The following is a 27,915-nucleotide window of genomic DNA, read 5'->3' on the forward strand; positions in this document are numbered from 1 at the left end:
CATTTATGGGCTGATATATGTATGAAATTAAACAAATGTTATGAGCTGTACGTATCTAAAGATGTGTCACGTATAAATCATCATTGATCACGTCTATGACTGAATTACTATGGGGCAGATGGTTGTGGCTGCTGGACTGGGCAGATTAGCCAGCAGGCACATTGTCCTTGTAGGTGTGGGTTACAGCCATTTACAGTGACCTAGAAACATCTCCTTATTCGCAAGTGAAGGGCCTTTATTCGTGTGCCCACTGGCAGCCAGGGGTTTAGGCCTTGCCCTGCCTTTCATGTGTAGTCAAACGAAATGACCTGAAACAAACAGTAAACAAAGAGGTCTTTAATAGAGGCCTGCAGTAAGACCTGCCCACAAGTGGCTTATCACTTCAGCTCTCAACAGGGGCTGCTGGGACAGGGGGAAACTAACCCTGACCGCCTCGGCGTGGCTCTACGGAATCTGAACACATCCAAAAGGATGGAAACAGAGGAAGGGAAAAGGAAGAAATCAAAGTATAAGCATATACTCACCTGCCTGCATTTACAAAATGAACCAAATGAAAAAATCCTTATTCATATAAGATAACAGCAGAAAACTATAGAAATCACATGTACATCTACTTTTCTTGAGGTGGCACACTTAAAACAGATTAGAACATATTTTATTCTATTTCATTGGCAATCTGTTTAAAACAAAATGTAAAAGTGTCCATATGCAGTAAATCATACTGATTATAGCTGTAATACTGCCAGGCAAACAGCGCATCCACTCACCTCTGCCAAAGCTTGATGTATTACTGATATCAACACGGGAATAGCAGAGCAAAATAACAGTCATGTGCAACAGGGTATAAACGCATGACTTCTCTTGACCCAAAGGCAGAAGTCTTTAGAGCATGTTCAATTTGTATGCCATTTTCTGACCCATTATGCAGTTTCACCCAACCGCGCAGAATCTTCTCCCTCAAACTGGTCACAGCAGGTTAATAGCTGTAATATACTTCACTGGTCCCGATGTTCCACTGAAGAGAGCCTTTTTTTTTTAATTTATCCGCATGAATCTGAGAATGCGAGCTGTCCCACTGCCAAATCAGAACAATTGCCAAAAACACAAATCAAAAGACGCCGACATTGGCAACGGTCTGGGGATACCGATTTAAAAACGCAGTGCCGATTTAACCAGTGCTCTAACATGTTTAATGTCAATCATTTTAAAATGAATGCCCATGAAAAAATGCGAGGCTTTCTTTGCATAATAGCCTATAATATGTGCAGGATTTGTTTCTCTTTGATGAGTGAATCTTATTACAGCATTTGTAAAAAGTATACTTGTGGAACCATAGCTGTCAAGTCTTTAATGTGTCATTAGAAAATATGTGGATTTTATGCCAAAACTGAATGTGTTTTAAGTGCAGTAACACTTTATGAAGAATTTATCATTCATATTATCAATCCTCATAATTGCAAGAAAAATTATGTCTACAAATGAGTCCCTACATTCCATGGTATATTACATGAATATGTATATTGCATGATTAGACTAAGCAGGAGACAATCCTCCCCTGCAGCAATGCATGGTTAAAGGCCTTGCTCAAGGGCCCAACGGCTGTGCAAATCTTGTGGCTACACCAGGGATCAAACCACCGACCTTACGTGTCCCAGTCATGTACCTTAACCACTACACTACAGGCCGCCTGTATATAGTGCACTGTGAGAGTCTACTGCAGTGCTCTTCATTCCTGGTCCTGGAGAGCCACAGGGTCTGCATGTTTTTGTTTTCGCCTTGATATCAGCAATCAAAGCAGACCCAATAAACCAGGCGCGTTATAGCCAGCAGACCCTGCTGCTCTCCAGGACCGGGAATGAAGATAACTGGCCTACTCTGTAGTCATAAATGCTCAAACGTTTTTTTAGCCTGCAGCAAACCCTTGGCAAGAGTGTCATCTCCGTCCATATACATTTTAAATGAAAGCTAACACCCACTGCCAGCAAGGTTTAACAATGTTTCCTTGATTGAGACTGTCACACTGTTTGGTCTGTTGAGGTGATTTAATACCTGCTATAGTGTGTATTATGGATGGGCACACCTTCACCTGCTGAAGGTCGCCCGTCATGGAAGGGAAAGTTTGTGACCTGCCAGCAGTTTCAGCCACCTTGGCAGCAGGGCATAGCTGGAATGGGCGGTTGCCCGCCTTGTGGGTATGCTTCATTATATTCTGCACAATCCCTCTTTTCAAACTGACAAGCCTGGCAGCTCGCAAGACATGTAAATCAGTCACACAGCGGCTCGGCCTGTTCTCAGACAAACAAACGAACCTGAAGCACACAACTTTCTTCAGGTGCATCTGGAGTCCAACTACAGCCCTTATGAGGATCGAGAAAGATGGAGGTTACCTCAGTATTTAATTAAAGACAATGTAGAAATCCATCACCTGTCCTAAATGGTACACCAGTGAAGCAAAGGGCATTAGTTCTGCAGTATTTCACGTGACCTGAGATGCTTTCCCGGCAAGAACAAGAGGACATCTGTGGTTCAATAAAAGGGGAAATTTGATAACATGCTTGTGCAGCTGAATTAATCTTCCACAAGCAAGACTTTTAAATAACTTGTGAGACTCATTATTAGCTGCTAAGTGCATGTGTTCCCTCAGGTGATACAAGGTCAGACAGGATGAGGCTGAATGAAAAATGTGAAATTCTTTGCATTGCATATCATCACATTTACGATTAACCACACATGCCTGAAATAGAATTCAACTTTAATTTAAACCCAGCAGCCATGCCTAATAATCCAGTAAAATACAGGATAACTCATTCCAAGAGCTCTGTTATGTAAAGAAATAATCAAATAACATCTGCCATTTTAGGGATAAGCCTTTCCCAGTACTGAAATACACTCACTGAGCACTTTATTAGGTATTTATTAGACTTTTTTATTTTTATACTTATTGATCTTCTGCTGCTGTAGCCTATCCACTTAAAGTTTTGACACATTGTTTGTTCAGAGATGCACTTCTGCATACCACTGTTGTAATGTGTGGTTATTTGTGTTACGGTCACCTTCCTGTCTGATTTGACCAGTCTGGCTCCTCTCATTACATTACATTATTGGCATTTGGCAGACGCTCTTATCCAGAGTGACATACAATTGATTAGATTAAGCAGGAGACAATCCTCCCCTGGAACAATGCAGGCTTAAGGGCCTTGCTCAAGGGCCTTAACCACTACGCTACAGGCCGCCCCTGTCAGTAAATCAGCCTCTTCTCCTCTGACCTCTCTCATTGACAATGAATTTTGCCCACAGAACTGCTGTTCACTGGATGTTTTTTGTTTTTCACACCATTATCTGCAAACTTTAGAGACTGTTGTCATGAAAATCCCAAGAGATCAGCAGTTTCTGAGATACTCAAACCACCCTGTCTGGTACCAATAATCATTCCACGGTAAAAGTCACTTAGATCACATTTCTTCCCCATTCTGACCTTTGGTCTGAAAAATTAGCTGAGCCTCTTGACCATGTCTGTATGCTTTTATGCATTTAGTTGCTGCCACATGATTAGCTGATTAAATATTTGCATTAACAAGCTAGTGTACCTAATAAAGTGCTCACTGAGTGTATATGGCTACTTGCTGTGTGAAATAGCCCACATGGAGTAAACGCTAGAAATCTTTAGCTTGTGCTTTGGCATGTCGGCACCTCGTATTATGTTTGGGGTCAATTTGACCCCTTTCAGTGTTTGACATCTCTTAAAATCCAATTAACCTTTTTTTCCACCTTGATACTGTAAGTTTTTTTACTTTTTCTGGGATTAAATGGGAAACATGCGATAAACATACTACTATGCTAAGTCCTGTACCGACTTTGCAAGCAAATGTGTTGTGCGGGGTTCTTTTGACCCTCTGTAACTGTATTAAATGTCAGAAAATATACAACCAATTTTATTTTTATCTCAGATTTCTCTGTGGATGATTCCCATACAGGTGCCAAACTTTCACTTACTGTGAAAAGCTCTAAAATAAGATGTCTCCCACCAATTTTTTTATATTTATTGCTCGTCATTTTGGAAACAATAAGTAGGCAACAACCAAAGTGTCAAAATATTTCTATGACAACAATTGTGCATGTATTTAAACTCCTTGGCTCAATTAGCCCCCCGAACATAAAAGTGGTCATAAAATCTCGACATAATAGGAGGGCTAAGACCATAATATAGAAAAATGTAGATACAAGTCGACCAACTGTTCTCTGACTGATGCCATGAATTGAGATTTCTAGTTGGGAAATAATACATTGCAAAAACATATTGGGGTGAAACTGTACAAATCAATGAACCTTTTAAATGCTGCATTTACTCAACTGATTAATTGCTATAACACAACTATAAATACAGGCACTTTCAGTACAGGGTGTTATTTAGTTGATTGTTACATATTTCTGTACTTCTGGACTCTGGACATTATGTAGGCTTGTTCTTTCATAGTTGACAGCTATTTTCTGTATTCATGCAAGCAGTAATATTGGAATCCAAGAAATGTCTCTTTCTCATCCACTGTTGCTTTGGTGAGAACGCAGTCTTATTGGTTTGGCTTCATCGTTAGCGCATTAGCAGAGGACATAACTGTCACAGAGGACAGCTGATTTACAGTCATTGTACCTTTATATGACTCACCATCTGTAACTCCAGTTTTTGAGATCCAAAATAGCTGTACATGGCACAGCTTCAAGGATTGTCTATTAAACGACTGTAAATTGCCACTAAGGCAAATGGAGGCCAAGGAGGTTCCATTTAAAGTGTATTTGGACAGTGATACAATTTTTTGTTGTTTTGACTCCAGCACACTATATTTTAACTAAAACAATGAATATGAGGTTAGAGTGCAGACTGTCTGCTTTAATTTGTGCGTATGTACATTTATATCGGGTGAGCCCTTTTTCTACATACTGTATGAATAAATTATCATTATTATCCCCACGTATCAGGCTCAAGCAAACACTGAGCGAGCCCAATGGAAAATTAAAGCTATACAAGACAAACATTGTATGCAATGATCCAAAGCCAGCAGGACACCTAACTGATGACTCCAGATTCAATGGTCTGCATTAGCATTTTAGCTTCATTATATCCATAATCCATCACCAGAATCCTGGGAAATCCAGAAGGAGTCTTCTGCATGAAATGAATTTGATACACACATGTTCCGTAGATGTAGTATGTTCTGTTTCTGTACATTTACTTCCTTGTTGGAGTGATATCTTCTTTCCATAAAATATATGTTGATGCCCTATGGGCATTTGAATCTGTGATCTCTCTATGTCTCTTAGAATGTATGGAATATTTGTTTTATTGCGGGTTATCTGTAGTCCTGCACATCATTTGGAACTGTTCACACTGACTGTCTATGACAGTACCACCCAGGTGATGAAGAGCTCTGGAACGATTACAGTGTGTACGGGGAAAGGCCCAAACTTGCACTCACCTTCTGCCAATAATTCAGAAAGGGCTCAGGCTTGGCTTTAATTGCTTTATTGAGCAAAACTGTCTTTCTACCAAAGTTGACAACTACAAAGCTACTTTCTAGGTGGATTTCAACCCCCTTTCAGTCAACCCACTAAAGATGTTGCAGATATGTATAAGCTGAAGTCATTTTGCATCCCACTTGTACTTGTACCTTGAAATGCCTTGATAAGGCCATTTATGTATTGTTTATACTCGGGGAAATAGCTGGATGTGGCAATTATGTTTATTCCATATATGTATGTACTGAGGGAAGGTTTCCATTACAACCATATGTATTAGCCTGACAAAAAACAAAATGTGATGTTATATCATTTTATGAATAATCTTTCAAGACATCATTAATTTTGCAATGAGAAAAATAATGAGGAATTGATTTCAACTGCTTTGATACGCACCCAATACGAAGAAATTCCACAGTGCAGATGTGGTGAGGGTCGGACAAGTAGCCAGTTGCAAATGCGATATTGATCTAGAGATTGATTGATCTAGGCACACTGTATTCACTGAGGAACATACATGTGTGCACAACGTCGCAAAGTTAATTCTCATAGTGCTGTAAAACAACAGTAAAGCCAACAGCTTACATAGGACAAGACCAAAAAACTGAATATTTTTTACATTTAAATCTGAATTTTAAAGAAGGGTTTTAAGATAACACATGGAGAGAGGAAACCCCTGATGGATCTTTGGACTTCTTTCAAGGTGCCTTTTCACTGTGATTGACCTCATGCTGACTACCACAGACCAGAGGACTGTGGCTGTGGTCTCGTGGAAATGCAAGGTGAAAATGGAAGAATTATATCATGTTGTTTACAACCTGTTGTTAAAATCAAATAACTGTTGAAAATGAGGAATGCTTTTCTTAGTGTTTATACTGCCAGGAAAGTGAATCCATTTTCTTAAGAACATTGGTGGCTCATTTCCCATGGACAGGAGTTGCCTGGAGAAGTTGAGGGCTGTGGGAAAAAAACAGATAATGTTGCTTTTACAAATTGCATGGTCCCCTGCTGGAACAAGTTGGCTTGATGAAGACCATAAAAACAGTTCAAAACATGACCTGTCCTTTCAGATAAGAATTCTTCTGGCCGTCTCCCAGAACCGGGAATCCAGAATGGCATCACAGTGGGAGATGTTTTAACAACAGCAGCAGCTGAATAGTCTAGCTGGGCAGAGTACTGTGGGTTGCCATTTCCACAGCAACCTGCCGAACTCCATAACAAACCAGGCACACCCACACCCTGCTGGCTAGTGGCACGGCTCACCTCGTAACCATGGAGGAGTTTGGCTGTTTGGTTTCCCCATGATGGTGACGTGTCCTTAGTAACAGCTATGATCCCCTGTCTCCAGGACAGCCTGCTCACAGGTCTGAGGTATTCCAGTATCTCCCTCCCAACAGAATCCAGCACTGCACTGCACCGCGCACATCTGCACCAGAACTGCCTCTCATGTGCATGTCTAAAACCAACACAGTGATACACACACACACACACACACATACACATACATATACAGGTATATACATACACACACACCCCTCACACACACACACACACATGCACACACCCACACACACACATACACATACATATACAGGTATATACATACACACACCCCACACCCCACACACATACACACACACACACATCTGCACCAGTACTGCCTCTCATGTGCATGTCTAAAACCAACACAGTGATACACACACACACACACACACACACACACACACACACGCATATAGGTATATACATACACACACACACACACACCCCACACACATACACACACACAAATGCACACATCTGCACCAGAACTGCCTCTCATGTGCATGTCTCAAACCAACACAGCAACGCACACGTCCACACATACACACACGTCCACACACACACACACACATACACACGCATATACACACACCCACACAAACATACACACACACACACACACTCACACACACATAGAAACTGTCCTCTTAGCATAAAGCCAAAACAGGCTGCCATGCCATGCTTCCAAGTGTTCAGTTCACTTTGAAAGCCTGTCCTAATGTGACATTACAAAAACCTTTCAGTTTTAAATGGAGCATAAAGAGCTATAAACTGCCCTTTCAATGTTTAGTAATGTCACAGATTTTTGCACATATTGGATGACCTTTAAAGGCATTGCACCATTAGAGGGCGGTCACACAGCCAGCAGGTGTTACAATGCTGTTAAATGGTCTGGTGATCTTAATGAGGCAAAAAGCTAGTTTCCACGCAGCCATCCCACAGACCGCTCCATGCACCCAGACTAGGACGTTAACAGCCCTGCCGCCCACCCCAGCTCCAGCACCTTCCTGTGCCCAAGAGGTTCAGCAGAGATACTTCTTGACTCATCTCTTATCCAGCATCGGCATCTTTCCAGATACACCCCCGTTTAGACACCTTCTGAGAAGCTCCATGCATTCTGCTTTTGTTTATGTCAGGCCTGGATGACAGCAGTGAGTAGCTCCTGTGTTATAATACACACAGGCAAACTGGTGCAGGAGCTGTAGTGACCCTGTGGTGTTAGATTCATGTGACAGGCAGACTTCATCCAGGTCCATCCTGACACAGCCGGCCAATCATCTGCAGTGAAACTGCCACAAGGCACAGATGATCGAGCAGACATGATATCGTATGACCCGGAGGAAAAAATAAGCACACCGTAACAGTATGTGTTCTTCACCTTTAATGCCCATTGCCAAAGGATGTCATGTAGTAAGCGTGTGCAGCAAACCTTGCTGTTCAATCGAGATGGAAAAAAGAGGGCTTTGGAAAAAGGGGAATTATATACTGGAGACTGATCCATTCCGACAACGGTAGGACGAGCAGGGCTAAGCGCTCCTTAAACTTAAACTCTCTGACCCACATGTACGTTTCCCACATCTGCTCACCGCCTTTCGCACCGAAGCAAACACTTTTTTGCATTTAGGAAATCCTTTTTGAAACGCTGAGTATTGTTCCCTGTGAAGGAAGGGTTCTGAAATGTTTTGTGCATATTTATTTTGAACTATATTAGTGCCTTTTCAGGATTTTCCCAGCCTTTTCGTACAATTGAAAAGCCAACACTACCAGGCCTTTGTGTTGCAAATTCCCAGAGCTCTGAGTAAATATTTAGTCATTCAGGGCAGTATGAAGGAAAAAGAAAAATAAGCTGCTTCTGGGCAAAAAAGAAAAAGCCATGTATGGTTTAACTGCTTATGGTACTGCAGTGCACTGAGATTATAAACAGGGGAGAGAAAAAGCAGGGCTCTCTCACAGTCAAGTTACTACAGGTCTTCCCCTCAGAACCAATGACATTTGCTTGGCTGAACAAGGGCGTATGTGCTTCCCAAAGTAATTTCAGAGGGATCTGTCCTCTGATGATGATGTTGATAGCTGTTATTGTTGCTTGACCTGCCTGCTCCATGACACAGAGAAAAATCAAAGGCTAGCTAGAGTGTTGATCATTCCCGGAACTAATTTTCAGGGCCTAATTCGGTAATATCTCCACAAACCCCTCTACCCCTCCTTATTTTCCACCAATTCTCATTCCTTCATGGTTTGTTCATCACCTCCTGTGGAGGGCTCAATTATGTTGACAAGCCTGGCAAGGACTTTGGGAACAGAGAATTCTTAAGGATTCTGACAGTCTTCATAGAAACTGTCCATCAGTGTTTGACAGCATATTTATGGCTGTACTGTACATTTAAAAATATGAAAGTTATTATTTGGATTGCTAACATAATATAGACCAAAGAACCAGTCAAACCAATTTAAAAAGTGTTGAGTTACTGAAATACTTAGATTCCTCAGTGTAATATTTTTCATCATACATTGCCATACATTTCCTAAAGAAAGAACCCAGGAAAGATGAATTATGCATTACATAATAATCAGTATTTCATTTTGTAATACTGTGGAGTGAAATTTTAATATGAATGCGTTCCTCACCCCTTCAGGTGTCAGAGTAATGCCCAACGCCCCTCTCACATGTCCGCACTGAAAACTTACCTGTGTGCATTTTTTGTTCTGAGGTGGGGCAGAGGGAGAGATTATTAACAGGAGAAATGATATGACGACCGAAGGCTTGATTTACATACCTTTGGGCTCTCTAATCTGGAGCCCGGCCAAAGGCTGGCATTCCTGCCTGTGTGGTTAGAGCCCGGTGCGAAGCTAAGGCTGGGCACGACACTCACATCTGACAGGAGCTCTGCGTTGTGCCAGGCCAGAGCAGCCAAACCACGAGCTGGAGAGAGAGAGAGAGAAAGAGAGGAGGAGAAAGAACAAGAAAAAGGCAAGAAGAAAGTTTTCTTTCAGCGTCTCAGTCAGCTCGGGGACGGTGTGGGTGATCTCGGCCCCTGGAGGAATCTGTGGCTTCGGCGAGAGGAGGCACAGTTCGCCGGCTGTGTGGGGCCAGCAGAATGGCCCTTTTCTTCGCGAGGCGCGCCCTGTGAACTTGTTTTCTGCGCACACAGAGGGACTGCGCACAGAGGAATTCCAGGTCACAAGGCTTCCAGCAGTGGGGAGGGGGTGGGATAACGTTGTCGGGGCGCTACGGGACTGCCTCCTCACAGCGGACACAATGGGAGCTGCGCACCCGGAGCAGGGCCAGACGCACTGACGGACCGCCAGGCTCCCAGCCCAAAAGCCACAGACCTCGCTCGCCTTCTTCGGTGGAGAGCCAGCCCGAGGGGCCCGGGGGGAGGGCGGGAGAACGGGGGAGACGAGGGCGTGCGGGCGTACTTCCCTGGAGCCATGAGGGGATTATCTGCAGGGCGCGTTTGCCTGGCGCTGTTGGCGGCTCTGCTGGGTACGTGCCGCTTGGCTGAGGGAGGGTGCCAGGGGAAATGCTGCCAGGGCTCGGATCGCTCCTGTACCGTCACGGACTGGAGGATGGACCGCGTCTTCGGGACCTGCTACTGCGACGACACCTGCCAGAGGACCAAGGACTGCTGCTTCGACTACCCCACCGTGTGCCCAGGTACGGACACACACACCCGTCTCAGCACGGAGGGGGCTGCAGAGGGGGGAGCGTGAGGGTCAGTTCATTAGCTCAGTCCTCTTCAGCACCGATGCCACCTACACGCAAGAAATATCTCTTAAGTCTATCAGTTCCAAGGACAAACTTTTATCTACTGACCGTGTGTGCCATGGTTTTCATTTTACTCCTCTAAGCACACAGAAATAAACACGAGCTTAGTGTCTCGATAATTGCTGTGTATTCATGTAGTAAATGCTTGTGTAATTACATTTTCCTCTAAGTGCGTTTTTTCCTTTGTTCCAATATGCAGAAATAAGTAGAATGTGATATGGTGTGTGAATAAACCCATTATTCAATACCCATATAATGCTTGATTAATACTATATTTGTGATTTATATGTTTGTTCTGAACTTGTCACAGGCTTGATAACACTGTTTAAATGTATTCTGCGCATTTTAAGCACCATAACTTAGTGCTTAAAAAAAAAAAAGTAATTATAATGTGAAGAGGTCGGTTCTGAATACTGTAGGAATTATCCCAAAAAAATATAGGTGCATTACATGACACTTTACATGTGATGTATTATGTTAAATAGTACTTATTCAGAAATAAAACAAACAAACCAGATTCCCAATAAACCTTTAACCCACAAGGCAAATTAAGACATATTATACATACAGTCTAAACTTCAAATCGTTTTTGGAATCATTGAACATTATATTCTATTCTTCTGCAGCAGTCGGAGTGATTCACTCGGAAAGAATACAGCCATTCACCTCATCAAAACGATTCAACATATTTCATGGTTTGCAACTCATGGTGAAGATAACACAAGGTTAGCTGAACAAGCTAGAAATAGTATCATCAATACATTAATTTCCTATAGAGGTTCCTATAGAGGTTACACTCATTATTATCCAAACACATACAAACACAAGTAGGTACTCAATAAGCTGTTTCTTCCTTGTGGAAGAACAACCTACGCAGCTGGACACACAGCAAGAAATGTCAGTGGAGTAAAATAAGCTCAGCTGTAAACCAGTGCAGTTACTGTTACTGTGTGTGTGCGTGTGTGTGTGTATGTGTGTGTGTGTGCATGTGCGTGCGCATGTATGTGTGTGTGTGTCCGTGTGCGTGTGCGTGTGTGTGTATGTGTGTGCATGTGCGTGTGCGTGTGTGTGTGTGTGTGTGTGTGTGTGTGTGTGCAGCTCAGCCCTGTGTGGTGAGCCAGTGGAGCCACTGGAGCGGATGTGTTGAGAAGTGCCGGCAGGCTATGCGAGTGCGCCGAAGGCAGGTCGAGCAGCAGGCCCGAAACAGCCCTTACATCTGCCCCCCACTGGAGGAACGGGCTGGCTGCATGGACTACGTCAACCACCAGGGAGAGCACTGCGCACCAGGTACTGAGTGCATGAGTGAACAGAGGCTTACGTGTCCATCAATAGCTAACATCAGCCTGCGATATCGCCCTGACAGCCATGATATTCTCCAGGGTAGTAACCGACAAAAAGGTTCAGACTTATTTATTTATTTCTTTTTTAATACAGCTCATCAGCCTTAGGTCTTCTGAAATGTAATGGTACGGAGATCATCATCCATTGACTTGCAAATGAGCCTTAGCCACAGTGTGTCCATTATGTCTCCGCTATATGATGTGCATCGCAAATCCTTTCAAATGTATTCAAATCTATGCAGGCTGTGTGCTTCCTTGCTAGCCCTTCTGATAGCTTCAATTGAAGTTCATTAGAAGTGAAACCATCAGAGACATTCTAATACTTCTGCTCTAGGTCCTGCTTTGATAACTGCAGCAGAGTTTGGCGCTAAAAGACCTAAATATGATATGTATGGAGAACCACTGGACCCTGGGTAAGTCTTTACACATATTTAACCATATATAGTATCAAAATAGTCTATTTACTTTTAATAAATTGCAAACCTTCAAGATATATCAATTCAACAACTATCCTCAAGACATTCTTCATCATAATGATATACAGCTATGTATACTCTGCCTTCAAGTCAAAGAATATTTCATGTAAATATTTCATGTAAATGTGTTCCTTCTTGCCTTTTGAACAACAATAAATGTGACTAATCAGAGTGGGGCAAAGTTTTATATGAATAATCTAATGTTATGACCCATAAAGTAGAGCCTAAGCTCTATATTTACTCAACCAAAAAGGCAAAAAAAATTATTTGATGACTAGTTATGATCTATTTTCAAAGATAAAAGGCAGGTAAAGGAGATGAACGTTTAGATGAACCCTTAAACCTTGTGGCTATGCAGCTGTGAACACAGTAAACACAGCCAAGGTTTTTAACGGCGGTTAAGATCAGTCTAAATAAACAGTCTGCATTTACTGGGGTATGTGGCTCTTTACGTGAGTGTATAGCAGCCCCCCTGCATGGCACCAGGGCTGTCTGTCTGATAGGAAACGCACTGTATGCATCACGCCTGGTCTGCATGCGATAAGACCGCGAGGGAGAACAGAGGGGAACACGTGCCGTGCTGCGGCTGACCTGGCTCTCCTTCCCTCAGGTACTGTGTGGAGTTCAAGATGGAGTGGCTGTCCCCTTACTGCGCGGTGGAGAACCGCCACCACACGCGCTGGATGCAGTACCTGCGGGAGGGATACACCGTGTGTGTGGCCTGCCAACCCCCGGCCATGAACAACCACAGCCACGGCTGCCAAGGAGACGGCACCGCCACTGACAGGTAGACCACGCGCAACGCCCCTGCCCCACTCTCACGGACGGGGCTCCCGTTTTCACGGCCGAGCTGGGTAACGGATAACAATTTCAAATTCCTTTTAAATGTAAAAATATGAAACACGCACGTGTGAAACAAACGTCGCACACGGGGGATGTGTGGGGGAAACAGGCTGGCCTCTGTGCATTAGACTGGGATCCCTCAGCACAATCCTGTTAGATTGACCTTTACGCTCTCTTTTAAAAGTGCTCTTTGAATCTGGGTCACTTCCTCCAAACCTCAGCTCACATACCCAGTCACATGTTCCCTCTCACTTTATATCTGTACACACCATAATAACAGGCTGCCATGTCGAAGAGGAATGGGTACAGCAGAGACTGGTATAAGACAGAGTGCTTGCACAAATCAGTGGTGTCTATTTCATCATGGAGAGAGATCCACTTTGATAGATGGCAGTGAGCCCAGAACCGTACCTATCAGCCAGGTAGTGAACAAAACAGGGAATGTGAAGTCACTTAGTAAAAGGGTGTTTGGCCACCGTTTTTTAAAGTAACTGACTGCTCTCACCCCAGGTTGAAATTTGTGGTCAACCGATCTGTGGTTACTCCCTTACTTGGCCTGCACTTGAATTAAAGTAAAGATATCATGATTCTGGAGATATCACCTGCTTCTGCCAACTGTAGCTCTTTGCTAATGTCCTTCCCTCTGAGCTGCATGCCATCATCGTTAGACACTGTTGTGTGTGAAACAGATCACCAAATGCAGAACACACAACCACACACGTTGTGGGTGTTATTGGTTCATGTATGTATGAGCCACACCTGTCTAATAGCCTTTACTTAAGCCTTCAATACACAGCTTATAGGCTCATAGTTCAGATACATAACATATCAGCATACCTTGCTGAAAAAACCTGATCAAGCTAGGTTTGAAATGGCTGGTAGCTGGTTGACTAGTTTAGACCAGCTCCCAGCTTGACATTGCTTAATCAGCTACCAGCTCAGACAAGCTACCAGCACTAGCTTGGCCATCAGTTTTTAAGCTAGTCAAGCTGGCATAGCTGGATTTTACACCAGGCTGGACAGAGAAATACATCAAAAACATTTGCCTCTTAGGTACAAAAGCTACAGCACTAGCCAGCAATGATGCACCCATGTCTGGAACCTCTCCATTTCCCCACAGGGTAACACAGAATGGGCCATAATATCCTCCAGGGAGGAAAGGTTTCACTGTATCACACAATAGGAACTGGTGAAGGTTGTGAAAGTTGAGCAGTCTAGGAGTGCGATAGAGCAGTTCAGCTGGGGGATTGTAAAGAAGCAACTGTTGGCTGCAACCTTTGAGTATTTGCATGCTAGTCTGCACCCTCCTGAATTGACCTCATTACAACAATGGGATGGGCCTTAACTCAAAGTGCTACCGCCAACACAGAGTTGTGCGGAACATAATGGCTTTTTTGTTTTCTGTGTGTATCAATGGCATCACCTGAAAAGAGAAAAGGGACAAGGAACAAAGCCAGTTTGTGTTGATAACAAAACAAAGCCTATTTCTGCACAGGAAACAAAGAAAAATAAAAGCCCCTTTTATGTGTGGGTAGTGAAAGCAAGAAGGTAAGGTGAAGATGAAGGCTAAAGATAACACTTGATATAATGGCGCAAATGTCTTGAGTGCCAGCTATGTTTCCAAATGAGTAAATGGGGAGATTGAACTTTTTGCAAAAAAGCCAACCGAGGAATATCTTATCCACAAAAAACCATGCCCTTTTTGGATATACATACTGTATCTTTAAGTTGACAGTGGTCACCCTGCCATAGACACTGCAAACATTGATATAAAGGTGGTCACACACACACACACACACACACACACACACACACACACACACACACACACACACACACACACTCTTTCGTGTAAAATCCAGCTATGACCAGCTTGAAATGACCAGCTACCAGCTATTTTAAAACATAGCTTGAGCTGATCAAACCATGTTGAGTACGGAGCTGGTCTGAACTGGTCAACCAGCTGCCAACCGCCATAGACATTGTCAACACAAACCTTGCCTGAAGCAACCGTGTGACAGTCTGTATAAAGTACCATACAAATAAAACTGAACTGACTGCTTATACACTGCCTATGGTTGAGAGTCAGGTGTGTTTATCAGTCCTGAAGCCTGACATATTTCTAGAAATAGAGCACTGGAGGATGAGTTGAGAGGCCTGTCTCCCCGGTCTGCGTTGCAGGGACTCGCTGCTCCAGTGGCAGGCTGTGGGGAGCCCGAGGTGCCGGGGGACCTGGAAGAAGCTGCAGAGGCAGGAGCGCTGTGGCTGCCCACAGGTGCACAGCTTCGTCTTCATCTGACAACACGCCGCGCTGTAAATACACGTTCTGCATGTACAGCCCCTCTTTCAACATGGCTCCCATTTACCGTGCTCTTCCAGTGGCAAACCAGAGCAAATGCCACAATGAGAAATGTGTGTCTACATATATTATGTGATATATCATGTATGTCAATCTTGTGCTTTTTGTCGAAGACACCGATAACAATGTCTTATTGTTCTTTTATTTACTAAAATGTAGTCATATAAACTAGACTGCCTTGTCCATTTGAGTTTTATAGCTTCACTGCAGATAATGCCAAACTAAACTCAGTAAGACAAGAGCGTTCTCACAGGGTAATAGAGTTCGGCATCAGTTCAAGTGATGCTAATTTTGCGGTATAATTCTGTTATTTATTTATAGCAAAGGTGGACTCTCAGGACAGCCTGTTCATTGCCTGCCCTTTGTAATATTTACAGTAAATAGTTATATTGAAGAGGACAACTTTCTAAATCACTTTGAGTGCCCTCTGCTGGCTTCCAAAAGTGCTGCACCTCATAATTACCAATACTGTAGTGTTGATTCCTAGACCCACACGATAGTCAAATATACTGCCTGACATGTGAATCTAGCAACAGTGATTCAATTCCCATATAGCGAATGGCTTTGAAACCCTTTACCAGTACAAACTGAATACAAACAACTGACTTTTCAGAATAAACAGTAAACAGTCAGTCATGGCATGAAGTCTTGTCAATGTCAAGATTTATTTTTACAGTAATGAAGTTACATTACTCAGTTATTTCCATTTTAAATGAAAAACAATCTATAAACATGTTATTTTGTTCAACTGGCATAGTTTTTTTTTTTTTGCTCAGTTCCCATCTCTGTTGGGCAGATCCATTAAATGGCAGTGTACTGCAATATATAAACACATGACAATATGAAAATAAAAGCCTTTAATAAAAATACACTGCTGTGCTTTTCTGAAGAATTTGATGCAGTACACCCCCCCCCGCGGCAGAACGAGTGACCTTTGGTCTACATGTGACATACAGCGCCATGGGCTTACATGGCATCTGTTAAAAGGAAGAGGTGTTCAGGTGGAAAGTAGAGATAATGAGGGTGTGCTGCAGGGAAACCTAGTGCTGCAGAGCCTGAAATGTGGGCTGGCCACCCCGGAGCCACAAATCACAAACGCAGGGAGAAATCCTCCCAGCATCGGAGGCAGCTGCGCTCACGCACGCGCTCACGCACGCGCTCACACACAACGCTCACACACAACGCTCACACACAACGCTCACACACAACGCTCACACACAACGCTCACACACAACGCTCACACACAACGCTCACACACAACGCTCACACACAACGCTCACACACAACGCTCACACACAACGCTCACACACAACGCTCACACACAACGCTCACACACAACGCTCACACACGCGCACACACACGCGCACACACACGCGCACACACACACACTACCCTCCCCACAGCGCATGAGACACAGCGGGGCGACACACATGGGGCAGGAGCGCTTTACAAGGCCCCTTTACTCCCTTTTACAAAACACACTTCAAATTACTTACGGAAGCATACCCGAGCAAAACCGCCAAACTAAACCAAACTGCTCAGTCGCCATTTTATTCATTCGTGTGTGCAGAATGATGCACGCCCAAAGAAATGAAAACGCAACGCAAATTAAATTATTTATTTCTTTTCATTTTGCCAAAAAGTTACAAGAAAATGAAACTACCGCATTGGCCTTTCCAATCTATCTATTCACTTTCGGCAGAGGTATGCTTCCGTAATTATACAGGTGAATTATATACATGAAAAGCAATAGAGGTGTAAAAAAAGAAGGTGTAATGCGCTTAGGGGAGGTCCCCACAGGCTGCGGTCAGTGCCCGCGCCTGCGGTCCTCTCCATCACCCAACCAGGTCCAGTCTCTTCAGGGTCCTCCAGCGGTCCTTGAGCATGACCCCGGTGCGGTCTGGGAAGTCAAAGTCCAGCAGGATCTGGGACCATCTCCCCTCCCCATGACGTCGCACTCCAGCCTTCAGGTTGTGGTCCTCCGCTTCGGTCCACTTCCTCTGCGGAAATAAACCGAATGGCATACGTTCAGGACAGATTTAAATAAATAATTTGATAATTTGGCTTTTTTCCCTTATGTGAATAATATGAAGGGGAACAGGGCCAGGCATCTAGTAGTGGGTTTTTACCCAGCATTAATGACACTGGACTCCACTTCAGATCAATACTAATGTATTGTTTATTAAATTCAGACTGTTACCACTTGAAATCGCAGAACTTTGGCAATGGTATTGCAGACCCTGTCTATAATATCCCGAGAATATTAGGGATCACATGTCTTCCTCTGAACTAACAAGGTCAGAGCTGACTGTGGAGAAGACAATTGTGCCATGCCTGTACTGGCAGAAACAGGATGGCTTGCTACTGCTTATGATTACGCAAACTAGATGTCCTGCCCATAAATTGTATTACTGTATGGCACAATTGCCATTTAAATTGAAAATATAATATATTTCATTGAATATTTCCATGTTTTCACAGGATGATAATTGAACAATTTGGGTGAGTTAGCCTGTCCGTTAGCCTAGTGTTGCTCAATCTCACCCTTTTATGAGACACAACATCCAGATTTTTAATGCTTTTCAAACTGGCTTTAAAATACTATGAATATAATTTATGATCCATTTTCCATTCAAACCATGTAAGCAACTATTAACGTATCCATTTGAAAACAGAAGGGAAGATTGCTTTCTTCTGAAAAATACAGCATTAATCAGAAAGGACTGGATTCCCACCTTTCTGCTCCTTTTCGTTCCTCGATTTTCAGCACCTTTCAGTATGTTTGGATCTTTAATCAGTCGAGTGGAAAACCTATTGGGTAAGACTCCTGCAAGATAAGTGAAATTGGAAATTGAAATTGTCCTGGTCAAAAAGGACCATCTACAGTTCTTCTCACAGCTATGAGATTACAGAATTTAGATTTTTCAACATAGAATCACACCATTGTGTCACATGCACAGAAAATCTAATGTGATCTTTTTCAAAATGTCATCACTTGCCCCACAATGACTACATTTTTTACCCAATTGCGCAATCACAGAAGAGTTCATTCACACTCACATGGTAGGTAGGATATGACCAAAAGTAAATAGGTTAAGCCTGATTTGTTAACATAGCCTACACAACCCAATGTTTCCCAATGTTAACCGAACAGGTTAAATAACTGTTTAGTAAACTATGTGCAGCTCAAACATGGGGTAGATCATTTTCCACCTGTTGCAGTTTCAGTTCACCTGTATTATTTACTGTATGCAGTTTTGGAAGAGATGCCAGTGAAAGGAATGGCATTAGAGCCAGCCACAAACTGTAGAGGAAAGTTGATTATACATACTGCCTCCGACCAATGATTCCACTCAATGGTGATAATGGAATTGGCTTACAGTTAAAGAATAGGAAAGTTAAAATAAAAAATGTCAATACCAGTTAGCCAACACAGCTTTAAATCAAAACAATGCTCAAACTGGAATGCGGCTGAAGAGGTTGTTAACGTTAGCCTAATAGTCTTTTAAAAAGTATGACGGTCTGGTGTATTTTCCTTCAAATGTGCATTAAGCTACCCCTGTCAGGTGTGTTATAAACAGCCTGCCCTGTCCAATCTACACCTCTGGCTGCTTTTGCTTCCGCTGTTCAAAAGATTAGTTGGACGTACTCATTAGTTTGTTGGCTACATCCAGAAAGACCAAACAATTGCGCAGTTCATCATTCATTCACTCTGAACTACTGCTCTCAATGCAAGGTAAGAAAAATGAACTTTTGCCTTTGTGCCTGCCTTCCTGCTCCACCTTACACATAACAGGAAGCACCCTGCAAGAAGCAAGAGTATTTCTCCACAAAGCAATAATGATGCAACGTCTTCTTACAACTGTTGCAATAAATATTGATATTTTGTTGTCGTTACTCTACAGACATGATCACGCATTCAGTTCCTTTGGAGCATGCTTACCTATGTGAGTATGCCTCTTAATGCCACCAGAGAGCTTTTTGCACGATTCAGGCTTCCAGGGGCTGGCGTGCTGTGGCAGCAGTCGTCGTTTGCGCCTGAAAGTACACCTATAAAAATATATTATGAAACAAAACCATTTGCACAGGTTAGCCAGAACCGATCGCAATGCACTTCCAAGTCTCCTTTCTCCATCATATAGGCTGTATGACAAAGCCCTCCGATTGAACGTTTTCACTTATCCTTCTACATACTAGTTTAAGGGCTGAACTAAAGAGTTCCATGCTGCTGTGTGCAAGCGTGCAAGTTTATATACACTCACCAAGCACTTTATTAGGAACATTTTTACTTTATTACACCAAATTAATTAATGCGATTATCTAAATCAGCCAATTGTGTGGCAGCAGTGCAATGCATAGTCATGTAGATACGGGTCAGCAGCTTCAGTTTATGTTCACCATCAACCATCAGAATGGGGGGAAAAATGTGATCCAAGTGACTCTGACCATGGCATGATTGTTGGTGGCAGACAGGGTGGTTTCAAATATCTCCTGGCATTTTCACACGCACTAGTTTCTAGAGTTTGCAAAGAATGGTGCAAAAACCAAACATAAAAAAATCCTTGTTAATGAGAGACGTCAGAAGAGAAGGGTCAGACTGGTCAAAACTGACACGAAGGTGACAGTAATGCAAATAACCACACATTAGACCAGTGGTATGCAGAAGAGCATCTGTGAACACACAAGCCTCAAACCTCTAGGGGGATAGGAGACAGCAAAAAAATAGGTCCAGAAAATACCTAAAGTGTTCACTGAGTGTACTACCAAAGCACTGGCACAGTAGAGCTTGCACTCTAAATCTTGGGCCTCCACCTGGTCCCTTTACACCCATCTAATCTGCCAGCCAACTTGTACCAGACCAACAGTCATTTAATCCCACAAGATCACTTGCTCTGTGTTCAAACAATATCATGTTCACAAGTGGCATTGATTTACGAGAAGATGATGTGAAAAAATGTTATAAAAACAGAGCACCGTTGTTATTTTAACAAACCATGGTATATGGATTAGATAACAGCCAAACCCTACTGCACATTGCTGGGTCCATCGGTCTGTTTTTTCTGGAAGGAAGGGAGTAAAACTTGCCTCCTGGATAATTCAGAACTTGCAGAATCTTCATGGTTCCTGCGGGGTGGGGAAGAGTCAGAACAAATTCTGGCCAAAAGGGAAAAAAACATTTTTTTTGCACTAATGCTGATTTTAATGACCTACAATAACTATATCCTCCCCTCAGGAAATATTTGCTTTTATAGGCAAGACGAATTTCACATCTTATTCAAATTCATACACGTTGTAAATAAATACGGGGTCAGCATAACAATAAATAATTTATACTGCGTAAAGAACACGGATTTCAGCTACATGTGAAGAAAAAAATCAGTTAAAGAATCCCTTCACACTCACTGGTTTTCATCAGCAGAGTTCACCGATGCCTCAGTCCGCTGCTCTCCGCTGAAACTGAATGTTTACATACCATTTACTGTGTCCCTCCAGACTGATTTAAAAAGCTAAACATTCCTTTTGTTCAAAGGAATATGCATATCTAATTTAAAGGATGGTGTTCTATTTATCTGTGTGCTACCAGGACTGAACTAAACTGGCATGTTCTGCCCTTGGATAGAGGGGTCCCCAAACAATTACGTCACAATATATTAAATATTCCAACAGAAAAAAGTACAGGAGCATTAAACCTGGGAATGCATGTAATGGGTTGCGATGAAAACGAAGGTTTAAAATAGTGTACCTTTCAGAGTCTTCTCCACATCGTGCTGCCAGTCCTGATGCATCGTCCTCTTCCGTGTCCTCCTGCACTCCTGCCCCCCGACAGCTCAATACCACTTTAGAGGCAGCCTTCAATTCAAAGCAAGAAGTCTGTATGCAGGACACCATAACACATGCTCACTTCATAAAACTGCATACACTTCACCACATATTGCTTACTTGACTCTTAAAATGTTGGCCTATTTGTGTATGTGATATGTTACTTTAAGGTACAAATGCATTAAAGTCTTTAATTTTCATTGCGCAGTATGGATAAATTGCCCTTTTAACATAATATAAATGCAAAGGGCAGTTATCACATAGTGAAAGTGGCACCAAAGTGCCTTTAGTGAATACATTGGTTTACTGTTCTCACTTATTAGACAACACCACTTCCAATTACCTGCAATGGTTAAAACATTGAAATTCATTATTCAGTGGACAGAGGCCTACTTAAGGTCCTTACCCACAGCACTTCACTGCTACCCCTTAGAACAGCCCACTGTGAAATACCCACTTACTCTTGCTTAAATATAAACAAGGATATCTACTATGTTGTTTTCCCCTAATCACTATTCTTAGGCCAACCACACAAATTTGTGGCAACAAAAATAACCAACGATTTTAACTGACACTGAAACGGTTTAATATGTACATGATATACAACCCAATTTTTTAATTTTTATACAAGCCATGAGCCAATTCATACATCCATTTCAGAGAGGAGCCCATACAGCGTACCTTCAGTAAGAAGTCTGAGGGGTGAGCCTTCAGGACAGAATCTAGGAACGTATTGATGCTCTCCACCAGGCGGGTATAGCTGAACTGAACAAAGCACTGGTGGTACACATCCTTTCTTTTCACAATCGCACAGAGTTTCATTTTTAGCTCCTGTGGAAGGGACATCAACTCTTTACAATAAGACATTCCACATTCATATGAATATGCCTAGATCTAGTTCCATTCACAAAGCTTCAAAACACAACACCAGACACATAGCACTCACTCTTCAAGTCACATACCAACAAACTCTACCGGGTTATGAAAGTACAGTATTTTAGCCATTGTAAAATTATTGATCATTCTTAGGTCGAATGTTAAACTACTATATAATATAGCCTCTCCAGGGGCACTCCAAGTCCTGTTCAACTAATTTTCTTTTTGTAAGTGGATTGACTCAAACAGTAGAGCACACTTGCTTAGAAACTGGCATTTCAGAATAAGTCTCCATTCTACTTTTCTTCAGTCGGTCTCCCTTACGACTTCTGGCCCAAGAATGAATTGTGAATTCGGCGCCTGGGAATTTCCCGTTGTGTTATTTTTCAAAATAAATGTGTCCGTGAAAGAGTTCTTCTTCTGCATTATATAAAATCTATAGTGGGCTGTTGGGCGCGTGGCCTGTGAGAGCACGAGTGTGGGTGTTTTCCATTGCGTTCACACTGCAGGACATGTGCACTGCTTTACAATAGCGCAGGGAAAGAAAAGCCCAGCTCTTCACAAATCTTTCATAGCTCAACAGCTTCACCTAACCTCCAGACACAGAGAACACATATGATTTTGTATTCCTTTTGGTAAGCAGAAGCAGAAGCAGAGGGAGTTAACTGACTCAGAGCGAGCATCTTGTACTGCCAGGTAGCACATCTGACATACAAAATTGAACATGATGCAGTAAGCTTACTAAATGATCAAGAAAACTATACATTTAAAATGTTGACAATTAATCAATATTAATAAATAATAATACAATATAAATCGTTAAGATAAAGGTGGCGCCGCCAAAACAAATCCTACATACACTGTAAACCCATGGAAGCTCATTGATAACCAAATCGACACTGCATTTTTGTGGAAGCACAATGATGTTATTGACATTATTGAGCAATAAGATTGTATTAAATTGTATTCTGAAGTATGATAAACACACCCATCTGCTCATGGATAAAAGATTGTGAGAAAGAAAAATACATCCGTGTATGGCAATGGACACGTAAAATCCCAACAGCTACAGTAGAAGGGCATTACGTACCTCTGGCATCTGATACTCCTCCACCAGCTTCTCCAGGACCACCAAGGCCATGTCACAATTGCCCTGCGCCAGACACACTCCTGCAGACTGAGATCAACAGTGCTACAGTATTAGGGGAGCTATTTGAGCAGACGTACACTATTCAAGTAGCTCATCAGAATCCTATGCAATATTATGCTATTTTTACGCTCCAGTAATTCCTTTAGATGTTGACAGTGTAGTTAGCGTACTGTGCTCAGTGATTGCTGGGACATTACAGTTTAACAATTTAATGAATTTCATTGACACTTACGGTCCATTCATACTGGCATCCTTCCTACCCACTATATTTTCCAACTTTTCATTCTGCATGTACTGTCAAATCAGCCACTCCGTTATAATTTGCTGCAAGTGATTAGCCGTTCTTATTGCTCTACCACATATAATCAAAATATGGAGATGCCCTGACAGTGCCTGAAACGAGCAGTTCACGCACAAGAACTTAGCAATCTGTCTGAATTAAAGCTGCTCTGCAAAGCTTAGTGGGCTACAATTTCTCAACAGTGATGTGGAGGACTGATATCAAACTATAGGAAGCATTTGTTTGCAATTATTTCTGCTCAAGGTGGTGCAACCAGCCATTAAGTTTAATCAGGCTTTTCATGTGGGTGTTGGATAATTTTTATTAAAAGAAGTAATAAATATAATATTAGACATTTTTAAGTTGTCTAAACATCTGAAACGATTCAGTTCACCAAATATGCAATAAAGAAATTCAGGAAGGGAGCAAATACTTTTTCATGGCCCTGTATTTTAACAACAATAATACTGAAGTTTCAATAATTAACCTTTGCTGAAGATATAGTAGTACAGAGAACTAAATGTTTTTTGCAAGTCAATATTAGCTGTTACCTATGGTTTCACTCAAAGCTTAGCTACCAAAGTTTAAAACTCTTCAAAGTAGCTGGGTAACCTTCACCTTGACCTATGAGCATGTTGAAATTCACTCGGAAGTAAAAATCACAAGGCATCTACTTTCGGATGCTTTCTAACCTAACCATTATATACAAATGGAAAATTTCTGGAAAACTATAAAATCACCAAGGGATTGGTTACTTCAATAGTGATATTAACCTATTATTATAACCAGGCATCTCAAAATGTAGGCAACATCTGACAATCTAAACATTTTCTAATGCATTGACATTACATTTCATATTTTGGCACTATATAATAAGAAGAACTATGTTTGAATGTGATGCTATAACTCTGCTTGTACTCTGCCTAGTTCTAAAAACATGTACCAATGTGTTTTATTTTTCCATGACTGCAAATCTGTATACTTTTTTCTATTTAAACACTGAGAAAAAAATAACCATGTCCATCAAGCTTAACAGTTGGAGATGTAAATTTGTGATAGATGTTAAGTCTTTTTTCAATAACGTATGTATTGCCCTTATGTCCTAATGTCTTTTCACATCAATGATTGAATCATTGGTTGGGACTCCCGATTGGGTGTTCCCTATTGTATGTCTCTATAAATTAAGCTCTCGATTTTCTGGCAAAGTTACTCTGATGAAGGCCTAGTGCCGAAACTTCAGCACGTCTGCCAATAAAGTGGTGACCCAGTAAAGTAGCAGTGTTGCGCTTTTTCTTTACTTTTTCAAAAGTTTTACCTCAAAAAAAGCTGCACCTGCAAAAAAAAACTATACCAATGTGTGCAGGCCCTCTCTGGCTTTGTGGCACTATATAATACCACACTAGCCATAATATATTTATTCTACTTAACTGAGCATGGATTTATGAAATTTAAGTGTACATGTCCCAGCTACCCAGGTTATAAAACTGAAATTAATGACCAGATTAGCTAGCTAGCCAGCTTGTTCTGACACTTGGATAATTTAATAATGACAAGCTAATGGCAGCGATAACTGCAGTTGCATTAAATTGGCTTTGTTGGTTCTGCTCAAAGTTTCTCCTCTTCCTTTACAGATGCATCTTAATGCTGCCCACAGAAACAAGCTGTATTTTATCACTCTTCACTCTGGAAGCAGCCAAGGTTGTGCCTTCTCGTATCCAGCTCAGATGGAAAGCAACAGTAGGCTAGCTGTTCCAAAATGGCTCCAGTCCATCACCACTACAACTGAGCCTGCATCTATGTACAGCATGTGAGGATAATATCAAGATGAGAGAAGTAAAACCAGACTGTACGAATGCACCTGAGGATCTAACAGACTGGTTATGTAGGAGCTGTTTGGAGTCATTTGTAAGTAAGTGGCCGACAAAACAAATCAGCCTATTGTGAATGCAATTCACTGAGACATCAGAATTAACATGGGGAGCATTAAGAAAGGGCTGTACCCATTTCCCTGATAATCACGTGGTGTTTAAACACTTACCTGGATGAACAGAATCTTCTTTATGGTTTCATAGAGAGCCTCATCAGCCACAAAATCACCAAAGGATTTCCATATAGACAAAGCAGACATCAGTGGCATGACCTCCTTTTCACTCTCAAATTGTAGGTCTGTAAGCAATAGAATGTAATACACATAACAAATAGAAACGTTAATTTTAAACACATTTAATTTCTAATATTTTAAAGGGAAGCCAGTGGCCTATATAATAAAATAGCCGAATTGAAAGGACTTTTTTTTTTTTTTCCTAAAAGGTAACATTATCCCTACAACTCATGGCAGGGGATTGCACTAAAGACGTTAAAAAAAAAAAGCACGATACTGGAAGATACAACAACAGTAACCAACAAATACACATTTTTTCTGCAACACAAATAAAGCTTGTCCTCTAATCTTCTATACTAAACATTCAAAGAGCTAACATGCTCGTTAAATAAAAATATATAAATAAAAATAATATCAATAATAATAATAATAGAAACATGACAATTACCAAGGCGTTTCCCGTTTATAACGCGTGAAAGGAACCCACAAAGCTGCATTTTCTTTACCTGGTCCAACTTCATCTTTTCTGTTCCCTCAATTATCACTGCGACAGAATGACACACAAAGTAACAGTGATGCGTATAATGTAGCTAACGTTAAATATAAACGTTGCACAAAAAATACATGAGGTTACCATGCAATGACTTTCTCAAACGCGTAACATAACTGTTATAACAGTTACTTAGCTAAGTTATAGCCACTATAGCGAAGGTACTGTTATACTACAGCTAAGGTTAACTTACGAGGAACGTTTAATTATCTTAATGCATTGGTCACCTCGAAATGAAACGGGTCCCATTAATTTACGTTTCCAAAAATTATATGTAATGTTATTTCGCTATGCAGGTTAGCTAGTTACCAGCCAAAGACAATAAAGTGGGAAGCTTTTTATATGACTTAATTACAAAGCTAAGCGGACAAAAAAACAAAACACGTATCGTAACTTGACTTACACTAACTTAACGAACTTGTTGACTACTCGGATCGCAAGCTAACGTTTCTATCATTCCATATCCATGGGACGGCTAGCGAACACGTTTTCTTCAACAAAAGTGAACAAATAATGAGTATGTTTCACAGCAAGCTAACGTTGGCTAATAACAAACGGGCTAGCTAAGTTAGCTATCGTAAGTAGCAAAACAAATTAGCCTAGTAGTGCTAGCTAACTTAGCTACAAGCTGCTACGAGTGAGAACCTACCTTCTAACGACTGCAACGACTTATTGAACTCCTCGTGTTTCTCTTGTTTGAAGAAACGACAGGCAGAAATAAAGAAAAAATCTATCATCCAACCATTGGCGACAACTTCAATGTCTGAAAAAGCCACACAATCGTCTGTCATATTTGAAATCAACGTCCCAGTGTCTTCTGAAACTTGCGTCTCCATTTTTGTTTTCAGTGAAGTTATCCTGGAAATTCGCGCCACCGACGTTTTCTGGTTTGATTGGTAGACCGGTGGTTCGTATTATAGCGTCATATATCGTATTGCAGTAGGACTTCCCGAACGGACTGTAGAACAAAATTAGTTCAGCGATGAGAATCGTCAGCATACTCAAAATCTGTTGTTACGAAGATTAATGCCAATACAGAAATAATTTGAGTATTTAATTCAATCAATTATTTAATTTCAACGAATTAATAAATACATATTTTGACTCAAAATAAAGAAACGCTTACTGGCAATGACTTTCTTTGGTTTGGCCTCAACAAACCAATCACAGCTGGCTTGTCACAGTTCTGAACAGGTCTCAGACCACTTGATGTTATGTGCTTCTGCTTGCTGAAAGGCTAAGCTAACCTTTTAACCCGGGTGACAGGCCATAATAATTGACTTAAATAGATACTGCCTTTCCAAATCTGATGAAAATGTTTGTCTGTTCCTTGTGTAACCGACAGCTACCCCTTGCTCCTTCTTGCCTTCAGCCTCATCCTGGCTGATGTTATTGCAGCATTAGGTTAGTGTATGGAAGGGTAATAGGGTATATCACACTCCTTTGTGAGACCGTGACGCTGTACTCTTGATACTTTTATTTTGAAGCTTCACCTCTCTGACTGCCTCTAGCATACACAT

At 41.7% G+C, this 27,915-nt stretch overlaps 2 protein-coding genes across 5 annotated transcripts; one reads left to right on the plus strand and one right to left on the minus strand.

Annotated features, from left to right (window-relative positions):
• The first annotated feature begins 10,182 nt into the window (after positions 1-10,182).
• LOC133125889 (somatomedin-B and thrombospondin type-1 domain-containing protein) lies at positions 10,183-16,489 on the plus strand. 2 transcript variants are annotated; one of them, XM_061237597.1, is made up of 6 exons: positions 10,183-10,489; positions 11,227-11,325; positions 11,699-11,887; positions 12,275-12,353; positions 13,027-13,203; positions 15,441-16,489. In XM_061237597.1, exons 1-6 carry the CDS (start codon positions 10,264-10,266, stop codon positions 15,556-15,558), a joined length of 888 nt encoding a protein of 295 aa, XP_061093581.1. In that variant the 5' UTR covers positions 10,183-10,263; the 3' UTR covers positions 15,559-16,489. The 2 variants fall into 2 exon arrangements, with proteins under 2 accessions (XP_061093581.1, XP_061093582.1); XM_061237598.1 differs by lacking the exon at positions 11,227-11,325.
• A 513-nt stretch (positions 16,490-17,002) lies between these two features.
• Positions 17,003-27,639, minus strand: terf1 (telomeric repeat binding factor (NIMA-interacting) 1). Of its 3 annotated transcripts, none has more exons than XM_061237593.1 (12): positions 27,522-27,639; positions 27,045-27,353; positions 26,294-26,389; positions 25,783-25,910; positions 23,405-23,491; positions 22,120-22,269; positions 21,362-21,468; positions 21,022-21,075; positions 20,704-20,742; positions 19,562-19,668; positions 18,354-18,445; positions 17,003-17,618 (listed from the first exon to the last, which is right to left on the minus strand). In XM_061237593.1, the coding sequence occupies exons 2-12, from the start codon at positions 27,229-27,231 to the stop codon at positions 17,454-17,456; spliced, it is 1,212 nt and encodes a 403-aa protein (XP_061093577.1). In that variant the 5' UTR covers positions 27,232-27,353; positions 27,522-27,639; the 3' UTR covers positions 17,003-17,453. The 3 variants fall into 3 exon arrangements, with proteins under 3 accessions (XP_061093577.1, XP_061093576.1, XP_061093575.1); XM_061237592.1 differs by having other exon boundaries at positions 19,562-19,656; positions 21,362-21,489; XM_061237591.1 differs by having other exon boundaries at positions 21,362-21,489.
• Positions 27,640-27,915: the final 276 nt, after the last annotated feature.

The sequence above is a fragment of the Conger conger genome, chromosome 4 (assembly GCF_963514075.1).
Source record: "Conger conger chromosome 4, fConCon1.1, whole genome shotgun sequence".
In the NCBI taxonomy this organism is placed as follows: Eukaryota; Metazoa; Chordata; class Actinopteri; order Anguilliformes; family Congridae; genus Conger; species Conger conger.

Coding starts and splice junctions, on each gene's coding strand:
- terf1 (XM_061237591.1), bottom strand. CDS start 27,231: ATGGAGACGCAAGTTTCAGAAGACACTGGGACGTTGATTTCAAATATG. Junction 22,270..23,404: donor AGGAGTATCAGATGCCAGAG/GTACGTAATGCC, acceptor TCCCTTCCACAG/GAGCTAAAAATGAAACTCTG. Junction 18,446..19,561: donor TAAGAGGCATACTCACATAG/GTAAGCATGCTC, acceptor CTTATCTTGCAG/GAGTCTTACCCAATAGGTTT.
- LOC133125889 (XM_061237597.1), top strand. CDS start 10,264: ATGAGGGGATTATCTGCAGGGCGCGTTTGCCTGGCGCTGTTGGCGGCT. Junction 10,490..11,226: donor CTACCCCACCGTGTGCCCAG/GTACGGACACAC, acceptor ATTCTTCTGCAG/CAGTCGGAGTGATTCACTCG. Junction 12,354..13,026: donor GGAGAACCACTGGACCCTGG/GTAAGTCTTTAC, acceptor TCCTTCCCTCAG/GTACTGTGTGGAGTTCAAGA.